This window comes from Hyperolius riggenbachi, chromosome 7, assembly GCF_040937935.1.
Source record: "Hyperolius riggenbachi isolate aHypRig1 chromosome 7, aHypRig1.pri, whole genome shotgun sequence".
Classification (NCBI taxonomy): domain Eukaryota; kingdom Metazoa; phylum Chordata; class Amphibia; order Anura; family Hyperoliidae; genus Hyperolius; species Hyperolius riggenbachi.
In genome coordinates this window covers 7667011-7682280 of record NC_090652.1, presented here as the reverse complement: position 1 = coordinate 7682280, position 15270 = coordinate 7667011, and the positions used below count along the sequence as shown (strand labels likewise).

Here is a 15270-nt window from a genome sequence, read left to right as displayed (position 1 = left end):
CCTGCTCACTACACAGCCATAGCAGTTAAAGCAGCAAGCCTCTCCTGCTCACTACACAGCCATAGCCGTTAAAGCAGCAAGCCTCTCCTGCTCACTACACAGCCATAGCAGTTAAAGCAGCAAGCCTCTCCTGCTCATTACACAGCCATAACCGTTAAAGCAGCAAGCCTCTCCTGCTCACTACACAGCCATAGCAGTTAAAGCAGCAAGTCTCTCCTGCTCACTACACAGCCATAGCAGTTAAAGCAGCAAGTCTCTCCTGCTCACTACACAGCCATAGCAGTTAAAACACCTTTTTTTTCACTGACCCGAGGAAACAGTCAAACACCCGCACAACGCGTTGTCAATTTTATGTTCTCAAATGCTCCTTTTTTTTTAATAGACTGGTCCAAATTCTTTAAGATATGTAAGATTACCTCTCTGTTTATAAGATCATCAGCTTTATTAGCCTTTTTTATGCATTAGACACCTCCACCCCTATTTTAGTGTCTTTTATACCATAGGGCAGCCATGGGCAAACGAAGGGCCCGTGGCCGACATGAAGCCGACCTGCTTTCGCTCCTCTCCCCTTCTCTCCCCTGCCGTCCTAAGAATACATGCAGAGCACCTACTAGAAAAGTAACTCGCCCAATCACTCTCTTCAGTGGTGATCTCCATGGCAATGGCAGCATCATGTGACCCGTTGTCGTTACGTACCAGCGTGTCACATGATGTTGCCGTGACCATGGAGATTGCTTTTGGAGAGTGTGCGATTGGATTGGAGGTCCCTGCCATCTTTCTGTCTGGAGGGAGGCGGACGGAGAGCTGCAGTAGCCATGCCCCTATCCTAAGAAAGTTTGCCCACCTCTGCCATAGGGCCTATTGTAGGCCATGAATGTATACTGCAGAACGATGACAATGTTATGCCTCTCTTCAGCCTGCAGGTGGCAGCAGTAATGTATAATATGGCTGTCTATGTGTGGTAGAACAGAATACCCGCCTCATGCTGTCCCTGAACTACTAGGAAAGTATAAGTGGCAGATTCAATCAGGGCAATCCGATGTGGTGAAAGAAATGTCTTCCGTTTGCATGTTTCAGTAATATGATGTAAGGTGTGCTGGTTATTGGCCTCCTGATCCTGGTGGTGAGGCAGCCAACAAAAGCTTCCAGGCACATTGATTTACCTTTCCGTGGTTCCTTCCCATCAGGGGCGTCGCTAGCCCCAAAGATCAGTGGCACGTGCCCCGAATCTTCTCTGAGGTGCCCCGGATCTCCCCCAGGCAGAGTCAGCTGTGCTGCCTCAATGGCGGGTATGCTGGGTGGTGTGGTGCCATGCTGAGCGCAGGTAATGCTTTATGGTAGCATGCAGGGAGCTGTGATTCTTCTATGGGGGGTATGCTGGGAGTTGTTGAAGGCCCATGGGAACATGGGTGGGGGTCCACTATAAGGTCAAAGAATGCTATGAGGGAACTGCCAGATAACCTTCCTCAGTGTTCTCCTCAGAAATTTTTTCAAGCCGGGTGGCATGAAAAAGTAGCCGGGTGGGGCGAGATGAGAGAATGCTTCTGTGTGCAACTCTGCTTACAGAATAGGAGGAGGGGAGCCAATGACAGCCGGGTGCTCACCAAAACTAGCCGGGGGGAGCACCCGGCAAAAAGAGCCTGGGGAGAACACTGCTGCCTAGTTATGTTTAAAGGGAACCAGAGATGAAATAAAGAAAAGCTTTTATACATACCTGGGGCTTCCTCCAGCCCCATACGCACGGATTGCTCCCATGCCGCCGTCCTCCGCTGTCTGCAACTACGAGAAACGGCTCCCCGCTGTTCCGTCAGTCGGAGCCGGGCTGCGCAGGAGAGGTGCGCCCTCTACGTATCTCTCCAGCGGCTACTGCAGAGATACGCAAACAGCGCACTTCTGCTACGCTAGACGGGCTTCATCCAACATTTTGCTGGGCAGGCCTACTTAGACTGTTAAGTTCATGTAAATTTGGCTCCACCCATGACCACACCCACATCCTGGTGTATGGACACACCTATTTTCTGGCTGCAGTGCCCAAAAAATGCCCCAGATCTCTTAGGATCCTAGCAACGCCCCTGCTTCCCTTAGCCTTTGGAACGCCACTTCCATTGCAGTGTTATCTTTTGGTCAGCCCCGGGTTACCCCAGTACTTGCTATATCTGGCCAGCATTCCTTTATCCACCAGCCAAGGAGGCTTCTGATGAGAGACCTGCAGCTCCACACAGTCTTAGTGTCCCTTTAGCCATCCTGTTCAGGGTTCCTGTCAGGCCTTCCTGGCTACCGTAGCGGCTCTGGCCACAGAGTCCCCACCCCAACAAGCAATCCCTTACTTGTCGTTGCCCAGGTCCCACCATGAGGAAGTAGCAAGCTTTGAGCCTTCAGTTTTAGGCACTACAGAAACCACCAAGGATCAGGATGACGGCCAGACATTTAGCTGTCGTTTGTTAAAAGGAAGAAGAGATGGCCTTTTTCATATTCGTCCTATTGTCGGTTTCCTTTACTGAGTATTTACTTTGTAAGCCTCTCCTGTAAGGTTTTTTTCCGTCCATGTTACTGTAGGGCACAAAGCTTAGGTTATTAGAGGCCTGTCTGCGTTGTACAAGTTCAATACGAGGTCAAATTCCCGTGTGCCGCGTCAGCCAATGTTTACCTGCTGAGTGATATTGTCCCAGTGACTGGACGCCGGTCTAAAGTCCCCGACACGTGTGAGATGTAATGGGCCTTATAAACATCATCCTGCTACATGGACTCAACGCGCCATTCTCCCCGCCCCGGGGACTTTCCTGTCATCACTATAGATGCATGCAGAGATATGTAGTGCACCGTGAGCGAGGCCATTGGTATTTATATTGTGGTAGAACATAATTATCATGCTCTGTCCTTTAACCAGAGAGAAACAGTTACTTCTATTTTTGGTTTGCATGCAGCTGTGTTTTCTCTGTGGTCTCAGTGCCTCCCCCTGTCAATTGCCCAACCCTGCAGACACCTGGTCCTATCCAACCCGCATATGTATTCGCTTTACAACAACTGTAACCCCCAACCATAACCCCTCCCTGACGCCAAACATCCCCCCCCCCAACAAGCGCCTTCCTCGAGCTTAACCCCAAACCCCACCCCCCCTTCCGTTTATTACTTCCTCGTTTCTTATTACAACCCCCTGATATTAACTGTTTCCTAATGCCTAAACCTAGACACTTGTCCCTAACACCAGTTCTAGTCTCAGAATAAAATTTAGTGTTCTCTCTGAGGGCCAGTGCACACCAAAACCTCTCGCAGATTCGCTAAACGCTGGAGGTTTTTGAAGCAGATTTTCAGAGCGATTCTCTGCATGTTTAGAGAGGTTTTCTAAACATGCCTAGCGTTGTTTGGAGCGTTTTTGTGTAACAGATTTCATATATTGTTATAGTAAAGCCTGTTACTGAACAGAAACGCTATGAAAACCGCTCTGATCTAGCGTTTTTCAGAGCGGTTTTCCACTTTCCTATACTTTACATGGAGGCAGAAACGCCTCGGAAATCTAAAAAATGCTGCAGCCCCCGAGTTTGCGTTTGTGGAAAAAACGACCTGCTCTGGTGTGCACCAGCCCATTGAAATACATTACCCAAGTAGTTTTCTATCTCTAAGCGTTTTTAAAAACGCTCCAGAACCGCTCTGGTGTGCACCAGCCCTTCGAGAGGTACTCCGTAGAGATAATTAAGCTGGTTTACTCTGTCAAAGGAGTCCTGCTCTGGGATCCACACCCCTATGGTGGACTAACAAACCATGTATCAGTTCTGTGCCGTAAAATGCCTTTTGATAAAGAAGTGTTCCAATATTTCGATACAGATGCCAGTCTGTTTCGGGCCTTCATTATCCCTTTATCAAGCACAATATTATACATAAGGTGGAGCCAACAATAGTTGCCTATTCCAGATGGAGAAGTCCATCAAAGCCGATCTAGAAATAGCCGAGTGTCGGAGTTAGAAGACAACACTGCACCCAAAGCCGTCGAGTGTTAAACACACATTACGAACATAAAATCGTCCTGGGAAAACCGCTCTTGTTTCCCGCGGACGTAGGTGTGAACCCTCCCTAACGCTTGAGCTGAATACTCACCTCGCAACCCCGGAAGATGGAGCCCAGTGACGTCCCTCAACCATAAGGTCTCCCCGATCCATTTTCCTGCGGGCGGGTACACCCAATGTCCGTGAAAGGAAAGTCGAGCAATTGCGGTACTTTACGTGGAGTCGTCGGGGGTCTTAAAGGAATCGTCAGGCAAAAAAAAAAGTGAGTTTCACTTACCTGGGTCTTCTACCAGCCACTCACTGCTGCTCCAGTCCCCCGCCGCCAGCTAGTTTAGTTTTTGCCGACCTCGGGGTCGGCGGGCCACATTGCGTACATTTTTACGCATTCCCCCTGGTGCAGGAACATTAATACATACATTTTTACGTGTTAGTGGCGCAACACGTAAAACGTTGGGCGTAAACGTTTACGCGTTGCACCACTAACGCGTAAAAATGTATGTGTTAATATTCCTGACTATTCCTTTACAGGTTTGATCCGCTGCGACGGTCGTTACCACAGCGCATCGCTAACCGTTTGCGGAGTCGCGGGCCTATACCCATCGCAAAATCATGGAAACTATTGCTTGTCACTCAAAAAATCTATTTTTTGGGGTCTTGATTGCTTGAGCAGGTTGAAATACACCGACACATTTTTCTGCTGTCGCAACTGCTTGATACGGGTTGACAGTTGATTCCTATACGACAGTTCCGACTGACGCTGACCCCGGGCGTTGAACCCGAGGCTTGTCCCGCAAACGTCGCTGCAATGTCCAGCACCTGGCTAATCTCCCCAGACACAGGCGAGCGTCATAACAGACTTATGTTGGAACACGCACAGCGCATAACAGAACAATATTAGGTGCAGACAACTGACCGCTTTTAAATTGACTTGAAACGTTGTAGTACGCCATTGTCCGCATTTGGCAGGTATCGGAGATCAACAGCAAAGTGTGAGCACTAGTGTGAACGTAAGCTAACGGAGAATTAGGAAGGGGGGCTGCGCTGTCCTAACCTGTGTCTTCCTCACATACCCCCTGTAACTCGGGTGCCGTTTCTGTTCATTTCCTCCATGCCGATTGGATAATTTGCTGCTGTGGGCGTCCTTTACATTCCTAATCATTTTTATGTTCGTTTCACATTACCATGCCATTATTTTAACCTCTTCCCTCCACATTATAACCAGTCACTTTATTTCTCGTTATTTTGTTTGGTTTGTTTGAACACCAGCATGTTTCACATTTTGCTTTTTGTTTATTTCTTTATTTTGCATCTGGCTTTTGTCACATTTTGATTTGGGCCGCCCTGCCATGCCTCATGCTTGTGGATGTGTTTTGGCTTCACCTGCTTGCCGTAGATCCCCGTGACGCACACCTCTGACATGGAAGATCTGGAGGAGTGGCTTGGTACAGACGTGGTGAGGATGCCTTCTGGGTGCTTCTAATCTCTGGCCTGAGAAATAGCTGGAAATACGGGTTCCAGAGTGCATTGTTCTTCTATTAATTTCTGCCTTTTTCTGCTAGAATTGGTTAAATTGTATTTATATGTCATTGTAGATACAACCGTGTATAATACTTAGAATTCTTACATCATGTATAACTTGCACAGTGGTTGGATAGTGGCTGGTTAAGGCCTCTGCCTCTGACACCGGGTTCAAATCTCAGTACTTACTGTTCAGTAAACCAATACCTATTCAGTAAGGAGACCTTATGCAAGACTCTTGTTTAAATGCAAATGCAGAGTGGTCAGTTTAACTCCAAATACACTCAGTTATTATTTGAGCATTATTATAAATGTGCATTGCCACTACCAGCAGAAGAGAGAGTCATATGCAAATGATTACAGATTTCGGGCAATAAGGACCAGCAGATAGCTCTTCCCTGAAATGTGATCAGTGGCGATTTGATTAGAAAAAATGAAGAAGCGATGCCTTGAAGACGCCAGTGACCTGTAGTCCATAGTAGCAGCTGAACACATTGACCCTGCAACAGAGTGCACTGAAAAGGGTCATATGCGCATAGCGCCGCCCCCGCTTAGTGACATGCTCCCTGCTGGGTAGAGTGCCCTAACGGTCATATGCATAGCACTGCCCCAGATCAGTGACGTACTCCTTGCTGTGCAGAGTGTGCTGACAGGGTCATATGCATAGCACCGCCCCACTCAGTGACGTACTCCCTGCCAGGCAGAGTGTGCCAACAGGGTCATATGCATAGCACCACCCCCGCTCAGTGACGTACTCCCTGCTTGGCAGAGTGTGCCAACAGGGTCATGCATAGCACCGCCCCCGCTCAGTGACGTACTCCCTGCTTGGCAGAGCAGAGTGTGCCAACAGGGTCATATGCATAGCACCGCCCCTGCTCAGTGATGTACTCCCTGCTGGGCAGAGTGTGCTGACAGGGTCATATGCATAGCACTGCCCCCGCTCAGTGACTTACTCCCTGCTGGCAGAGTGCCCTGTCATATGCATAGCACCGCCCCCGCTCAGTGACTTACTCCCTGCTGGCAGAGTGCCCTGTCATATGCATAGCACCGCCCCCTGCTCAGTGACGTACTCCCTGCTGGGCAGAGTGTGCTGACAGGGTCCTATGCATAGCACTGCCCCCCGCTCAGTGACGTACTCCCTGCTTGGCAGAGCAGAGTGTGCCAACAGGGTCATATGCATAGCACCGCCCCTGCTCAGTGATGTACTCCCTGCTGGGCAGAGTGTGCTGACAGGGTCATATGCATAGCACTGCCCCCGCTCAGTGACTTACTCCCTGCTGGCAGAGTGCCCTGACTGTCATATGCATAGCACTGCCCCCGCTCAGTGACTTACTCCCTGCTGGGCAGGAATTACATCACTGAGATTCCTAGGTTCCCCGCGGTACTTGCATAGTTCCACGTATGCATGCCACACCGCCACTATCAGCGTATTTTACATTTCTACATCGCCCATAGACTTCCATGCATTACGTGGCAGCAGAAGTCTGACAGTGACACGCTGGTGACTTTGCGGTAGATCGGTGGTGATTCAGAAACTTCCGGTGCATCGCGACGAGGTAAGTGTACTGGCCACCATAGACTTTCATTGCTGTTGCGTTACCCTGCATACCTCCGATACAATGGTCCAGCACCTAATGAGCAGATAGTATAAGTTAGAACTCTGAATAATTGTGCCTGCTGGCAGGTAACGGCTGGGGAAGGAGCAGGCCCGGTCCGCCCATGATACCAAGTGAGGCGACTTCCTCAGGTGGCAGAAGTCTGGGGGCAGCACCAGGCAGAAAGAGGAAGTGAAGAGAGTGCCTGGCCAACCTATACTGGGGGCAACAGTGCCTGGCCAACCTATACTGGGGGCAACTGTACCTGGCCAACCTATACTGGGGGCAACTGTACCTGGCTAACCTATACTGGGGGCAACTGTACCTGGCTAACCTATACTGGAGGCAACTGTACCTGGCTAACCTATACTGGGGGGCCACTGTACCTGGCTAACCTATACTGGGGGCAACTGTACTTGGCCAACCTATACTGGGGGCAACTGTACCTGGCTAACATATACTGGGGGCAAATGTACCTGGCTAACGTATACTGGGGGCAACTGTACCTGGCTAACGTATACTGGGGGCAACTGTACCTGGCCAACCTATACTGGGGGCAACTGTACCTGGCCAACCTATACTGGGGGCAACTGTACCTGCCTAACCTATACTGGGGGCAACTGTACCTGACTAACGTATACTGGGGGCAACTGTACCTGGCTAACCTATACTGGGGGCAACTGTACCTGGCCAACCTATACTGGGGGCAACTGTACCTGGCCAACCTATACTGGGGGCAACTGTACCTGGCCAACCTATACTGGGGGCAACTGTACCTGGCCAACCTATACTGGGGGTAACTGTACCTGGCTAACCTATACTGGGGGCAACTGTACCTGGCTAACCTAAACTGGGGGCAACTGTACCTGGCTAACCTATACTGGGGGCAACTGTACCTGGCCAACCTATACTGGGGGCAACTGTACCTGGCTAACCTATACTGGGGGCAACTGTACCTGGCCAACCTATACTGGGGGCAACTGTACCTGGCTAACCTATACTGGGGGCAACTGTACCTGGCTAACCTATACTGGGGCAACTGTACCTGGCTAACCTATACTGGGGGCAACTGTACCTGGCTAACCTAAACTGGGAGCCACTGTACCTGGCTAACCTATACTGGGGGCAACTGTACCTGGCCAACCTATACTGGGGGCAACTGTACCTGGCTAACCTAAACTGGGAGCCACTGTACCTGGCCAACCTATACTGGGGGTGTTTTGGGGGGCTCACCGCATGTATAAAATGGTGGTGCAAATTGTCAGGTGATGTGCGATCATTCCAATCCGTGGGGGAAGGGGCATCCTCACAAGTTTGCTTCAGGCAGCAAACAGACTAGAACCTGCCCTGGGAAGGAAACCATGTCCTGCAGCTGCGTGACCGGAACTTGAGCATGAGGTGAGCATCATCCAGCGATGTGTGAAGGGATGGACGCAGGAACATCAGAGAACATGCCGAAACTGAACAGACGCACTATAAATTCCGGTCACACAGCTGGAGGATGCGGCCTCCTTCCCCGGCCGGTAACGGTTCTACAGGTCACTGACCTCTTCCAGTCATCCTTCATCCTTGTCACTGATTGCATTTATAGGACGAGACATCTGATGATCTTCATTGCCTGAAACCGGGTGTCACGTGACACAATACGTATGAAAACTTAATCATTTGCACATGACTCTCGACGTGAATCTCTTCACAGTGTTTCAATTTCACTTGTAACGGGTGTGTCAATACACGCAGTTCAGATAGTCTTCCACTATGGGATTGAAACACCGAGAAAGACTAGTATGGTTTCGATCCAAGGGTTAGACCTACACTTTATTTGTGCAGTGCTGCAGCAGCAAATGATGTGGACCTGAACGTAATGTGAAGACAAAGGTCCATGCATACTGGCAAAGGTCCAGGCCTACTGGCCTTTATCCAAACACATTCCGAGAGTGACGCGTCAGACAAGCAGTCACCTACAGTGTTCAAAGCAAATGATAGCTCGGTCAAGTCCTAAAAGTGGATAACGAAAGCCTAGTTATAGACTGCCATATTTATAATCTTGTAAACCATGCCATTTGCCTGGCAGCCCTGCTCATCTTCTGGCATAAGTAGTGTCTGAGGCAAAACCCAGGAACGAGTCAGAGCACCTGATCTGCTGCATGTTTGTTAAAGGTCTATGGCTAAAAGTATTAGAGGCAGAGGATCAACAGGGCTGCCAGGCAACTGGTATTGTTTAAAAGGAAATAAATATGGCAGCCTTCATACTCCTCTCAGTTCAGGTGAACACTTTGGGTTCCCTTTAAGCAAATGAAACACAAATAATATGATTTGGTCGTATATTTTTAGAAAAATAATGAGCCAATAATGTATCTGTATTTGACAAACATAAGTGATTCCTTAGGATAGTCCTATAAATTGAAGGTGACATCGGAGTCCAATGTTTTTATTCAATAGGATGACAATCGGGGAACAGCAAAACCTGGTCACACATACTACACATTTGTGGACTTATGGCTCAAACCAGGGGAAGAGTCTGAGGACATCAGACAAGAGTCAATGACCATAAAGCTGGGAAAGGTCACATGACCATCTCTGAAGAGTTTGGATTCCGCCAATCAACAGTCAGACAGATTGTTTACGATTGGAGGAAATTCAAGACCAATATTACCCTAGCTAGTAGTGGTCAACCATTAATGATCACTCCAGCTGCAATGTGTCTTATAGTCCGAGAGGTTACACAGGAACCCAGAGTAACTTCTAAGCATCTGAAGGCCTGCCTCACAATGGTGAATGTTGATGTTTGAGTCCACTATCAGGAGATCACCGACCAGCAATGGTGTATATGGCAGGGTAGCAAGGAGGCGGCCACCTCTCTCCACCAAAACATTGCTGACTGCCCAAAGTTTACTAAAGACCATGTGAACAAACCAGAAAGATACTGGAAGGCTGTTTTGTGGACACATGGAGCCAACATGAAAGATTTTGGCTTAAATGAGGAACCTTTATATTGGAGCAGGAAAAATACTGCATTCCAGCCTAAGGCCCTTATCCCATCTGTGAAACGTGGTGGTGGGAGCATTATGTTTTGGGCCTTGTTTGTAGCATTTGGGCCTGGACTGTTTGCCATCGTGGATGGTTCAATGATTTCTGAACTTACCATTGAACTTTAAAGAAACATGTCAGACATCTGTCCATGATCTGAATCTCAAGAGACAGAAGCCCTTATTCAATTTAACCTTTTCACCTACGTTTTCTCCTAGGAGATCATTTTTTATCTTCATATTAAAATACATTTTCAGCACTTTGCAATTATAAAAGTACCACAAAGTAGGTGAAAAGGTACTGCCAAATCATTATTCTCTTGCTTGGTGGAGGCTTTAAAAGCATTTTCTTGATAAGGTGTAAAGATATCGCCAAGAAGAAAAAGTGAATTGGTTAAGAGCCAGAGAGTCATGGAGTAAGACAGTGATCCTGGACACACAAGATGTTCTAGAAGGGAAAAGTAAATGTTCTGGAATGGCCAAGTCCTGACCCTAATCCAACTGAAATGTTGTGGAAAGACCTAATGGGACTGAATCTCTTCTGAACATAGGGATTCTGTACATTTCCTCTAAATTTATGTGCTGGCCTGATCAGCAGTTACCGCAAACCTTTAGCTGCAGTTATTGCTGCACATGGGGGTGACCTCAAATACTGAGGACGTCATTCACTTCTTTTTGTCACACACAGATATGTTTTTGCATCCTGTTTTTTTTTCTTTTTCAGCTAATGACCAAATATAACAATTTGTGTTTCATTCTTTTTTCATCTACTTTTAAGACTTGTTTGAATATCCAATGATGATTTAGGTCACATTCATATAAATATATAGGAAATGTTATTGCGTTCACAATCTTTCCCCGCACCCCTGTAGGAGGAGTAATAGCAATGAATATTGTACGCACTTGTATTGGGGAGACGTGAGACCACAGCTGTTGGATGTGCGTATCGGCACTCCTAATTGTGATTGGAACCGTTTAGTAGGGATTAGCTGGTGATGTGAGCGGGAGTGGACCACAGCAGAAAGAGTTAACTCTCCCATGTCTCCGCCTCTCAGCAATGCGCTGCACACTACTCTCCATCTTCCAAACACTTCCGCCTTCACAGCCAGAAGCTTGTATCGGGAGGATGGAGAGCTGCGTGCAGGCAAAGTCTGGCTATCAACGGAGCCATGGGGGAGTGCTAATAAGAGCTAGGCTATAGTATATCTGCGCACTGGGGTAATTTAGGTGGCGGATTATCTTATAGACGCCTTATTACCGTAATTGGGCTTAAGGCGCTTTGCCACCACCTAGCCAAGTTCCGGGGAAGGCTTCAAGCACTGGGACATATTCTGACTTTAGGGCACTGGGGGAGTTATGGTTAGGCATATATGAGGGGGAGATTGGTGTGAGAATTGGGAGGGTAAATGTGAGAATTGGACTGCAGAGCAGGATAATAGTAGAATATCCCTAAAATTATCAATATTCTATTGGCATTACTAGCCCGATGATGTACCGGGGGAGGGGGGCTTTGGGGTCGGGAGTTTACAGCAACACTAGACGCTCTTTGTTTAGTGTTGGGCAGAGAAGGGGGTGGTTAGTGTGGGGGGTGCACACAAATGTAAAAAGATCCCTTCACTCTCGCTTATTAAAAAGAGACGAGAAAGTAGAATATTTTTGGACCTGCATTCATTGAAAGTACTATTCCCTTTTCTTAAGCAGACAGGTCAGTAATTGCTAGTGACACCAGGTATTTTCCTCTCTTCATACCAAGTTGTTACCGGTATTTGTTTGATAATTAGCTTTCGGTATACTTTCCATTGGCCATGTTACCGGTAATAACGTTGTGTTTTCTTTTTACAGAAGGGGGAGGAGCTGGAGGAAGGCGTGACCAGCGAAGGTACATTCTTTGTATTTCTACAATAAAGATATATAAATGAGATTGAGATTCTGGTCATGTTATTAGATTGGAGGGGCATCCATGACCTTGAGCTAGTTTTAAAGTGCAACAAAGGCGATGCGGTAGGGGAGCAGATGGGATACAGAGACATGCCTCTGAGTCCCCTCTGCGCTGCTCTCTGTGCCCCCCCCCCCCCCCCCCCCACAGCCGCGCTCACACACGCACACACTCCGAAATTGGCAACAATTATTGTTGCTAATCTCGAGGGAAAAGGAAGAGATTGATCCATGCTCAAAACGCCCACTGGGAGCCATTCCTGTAGGCTTTCCATCTGCCATTGGTCAGCTCTCTCTCCCTGGCCACTCCCCCTGCTGCTCCGCCACCTCCCTCAATGCTGAGAGATTAGCTCACTCTCCTTCCGCGTCGTGACCCCAGAGGTCACGAAAGTGAAAGTAAGGGAGCGGCGGATATGGAGGCTGCCTGATCCGCCCAGTCCCCTGGATCAGTTAGCATAGTTTTTTTTTTTTTAATTTGTCCCCACCTCAGGTTCTCTGAACACTTGCAAGTAGTGAAGGAAATACTAAGAAATCCACCGTGTCCACGTTGTGTGTGTTTATAGAGAACAGCCTGTTTAGTTTAATTCTCACTTATCTGCAATTAACCCTCCTGGTGGTCTAATGTTTTCCGCCAGGAGGCAGCGCAGCAGTTTTTTTTTTTTTGTTTTTTTATATCATGTAGCGAGCCGAAGGCTTGCTACATGATAGCCGCTGCTCAGCGGCATCCCCCTGCCCGCTTCGATCGCCTTAGGCGATCTCCGATCAGGAAATCCTGTTCCAAGAACGGGATTTCCTGGAGGGCGTCCCCCGTCGACGGGACGGGATGACGTCACCGACGTCGTGACGTCTTTGGGAGTCCCGATCCACCCCTCAGCGCTGCCTGGCACTGATTAGCCATGCAGCGCACAGGGTCTGGGGGGGGGGGGGGAGCGGATAGCGGCGATTGAGCGCGGGCCGGCAGCGATCGGTGTGCTGACACAGCTAACTAAGTGCTAGCTGTGTTCAGCAAAAAGAAAAATTAAGCAAATCGGCCCAGCAGGGCCTGAGGAAACCTCCTGCGCGGCTTACCCCGAACTACGTTCTGGTTTACCGCCAGGAAGGTTAAACAGGCAATTTTGAGTTATAAGCTCTCTGCCAAATACTAAGCTAATATGTAAACATAGGAGGTTAACCATTTCTCTGCTCCTAGCAAACCAGGACTTAAATACACTGCAGCATCTCTGTAGGAGCTCTATAAGCAGTAACAAGGAAATGTTTTTCTGTAAAGGTTATTATGCTGTTGCTTATCTTTTAGAGCAGAAATGAAGTTCTGCACACATGCACTAATGTAATTTTTTTCATTAATGTATATATTTTTTTCTCCAGAGTTTGACAAGTTCCTAGAAGAGAGAGCCAAAGCTGCAGAGAGAGTACCGGACCTCCCGTCTCCCCCCAGCACAGAGCCGGCCGTGATGCCGAACCCGAAGAAGCAGGAGCGGGCCGACGATACGCTGTTTGCTCTGTAAATGATCTCCATTCGGTATAGCACTCACTGCACTCCCCGTCCATCGCCACACGCAGGCCATCCAGTCTGTCTCCTAGCCAAGCACTGAATCCCGGGTCCATCGCCACACGCAGGCCATCCAGTCTGTCTCCTAGCCATGCACTGAATCTAGGCCCAACTGTTACTGCGGACGCCATTCTATGGCCTAAACCTGTCCACAAATCTCTAAGTAATGTTTAACTAGTGACATCACTGGAGCGCGCCACCTGCTATCTGACAAGCCTGTAAATCTGCTACTATTAGGTAGGTCATGCAGTGGGTGCCGCCATTTTGTGAGCCTATTAGACATGTTGAACTCTGAGGTATTTTGGATGTAGCCATATTGTGAATTCGTAACCCAGGCAACACATTCAGCAGGGAAAGGAGCTTTGTGCTATGTGATGATGCATTGTACAGCAACCAATCGGGGTCCATCTTCTTCTGCTCTGAGGGCAGTAACCTGAAATCCGATTGGCTGCTGTTATTGCTTCTCTCTACTCTGGCTCCTCACCTTACAACCTCACTAAACATTCCATCATTGCTCCAGTGATGTCACAGTTCCCTGAAGCGTTAAGTGTGGTCAGAATGGCTCCCTCTAGCTGCGTGGCACTGCGCCGGCGGCACAATAGTATTCGGATTCTGGCAAAGCCTGGTTGGCGGTAACGCTCAGCATTTTGTTTTTAAAGACATAACTACAAAAGTTGTTTAGGTGATGCCTTTAACGACTAGCTGTACACGATTTTCTTGCAAGCTTTCGAAACTTTACGTTTACTTCTTCAGGCATGATAGAGAACTGGATCAGAACTGTAGAGAAGCTATTTCTGACACGCACTATCGCATAATACAGAAGTGTGTGGAGCCAACAGCCACGCCTGATTTAGGACTACAGCCATAAAACTACGCAACTCCTGTGCCTGTGATGCCCACAATGCAAAACATAGGCTTTAAAGGGAACCTAAACTCAGGAGGATATGGGTTTTTCCTTTTAAAATAATACCAGTTGCCTGGCTCTCCTGCTGATCCTGTGTCTCTAATACTTTTAGCCACAGCCCCTGAACAAGCATGCAGATCAGGTGCTCTAACTGAAGTCAGATTGGATTAGCTGCATGCCTGTTTCAGGTGTGTGATTCAGTCACTACTGCAGCCACAGAGATCAGCAGGACAGCCAGGCAACTAGTATTGTTTAAAAGGAAACATCCATATCCCTCTCAGTGTAGGTTCCCTTTAAGTAGGCACAGGCGCACCTGCAGTGCAATTCTTTTTCAGGATATGGGTTTACTGGTATATAAGCTTGCCCATGTAAACAATGGCTTAAAGGACCGCTATCGCGAAAATCCTAAAATGTTAAATCTATGTAAACATACAAATAAGAAGTACGTTTCTCCCAGAGTAAAATGAGTGATGAATGACTTTTCTCCTATGTTGCTGTCACTTACAGTAGGTAGTAGAAATATGACATTACTGACAGGTTTTGGGCTAGTCCATCTCTTCATGGGGGATTCTCAGCATGACCTCTATTCTTTATAAAGACACTCCCTGAAAAAGATTTATATAAGGATGCTGACCAGCTTCCCAGCTCACTGTACACTTTTGTGGCAGTTGGATGAAGCAACTACCATTCACTAAGTGCTTTTGAAAATAAAGAAAACCCTGAACTTCCCATAAGGAGA

The 15270-nt window shown here is 48.0% G+C and overlaps 1 protein-coding gene across 7 annotated transcripts in view; it reads left to right on the top strand.

The window, feature by feature from the left end:
• Positions 1–14980, top strand: part of TOM1L2 (target of myb1 like 2 membrane trafficking protein) — a 107604-nt gene extending 92624 nt beyond the window's left edge. For 4 of the 7 annotated variants that reach the window (XM_068243547.1, XM_068243546.1, XM_068243549.1 and 1 more), the window contains 3 exons: positions 5395–5454; positions 11986–12022; positions 13444–14980. In XM_068243547.1, coding sequence (XP_068099648.1) covers positions 5395–5454; positions 11986–12022; positions 13444–13583 — 237 coding nt within the window. In that variant the 3' untranslated portion in view covers positions 13584–14980. The remainder of the gene's footprint in view (positions 1–5394; positions 5455–11985; positions 12023–13443) is intronic. The other 3 variants (XM_068243552.1, XM_068243550.1, XR_011022627.1) reach the window with 2 other exon arrangements.
• The last annotated feature ends 290 nt before the right edge of the window (positions 14981–15270 follow it).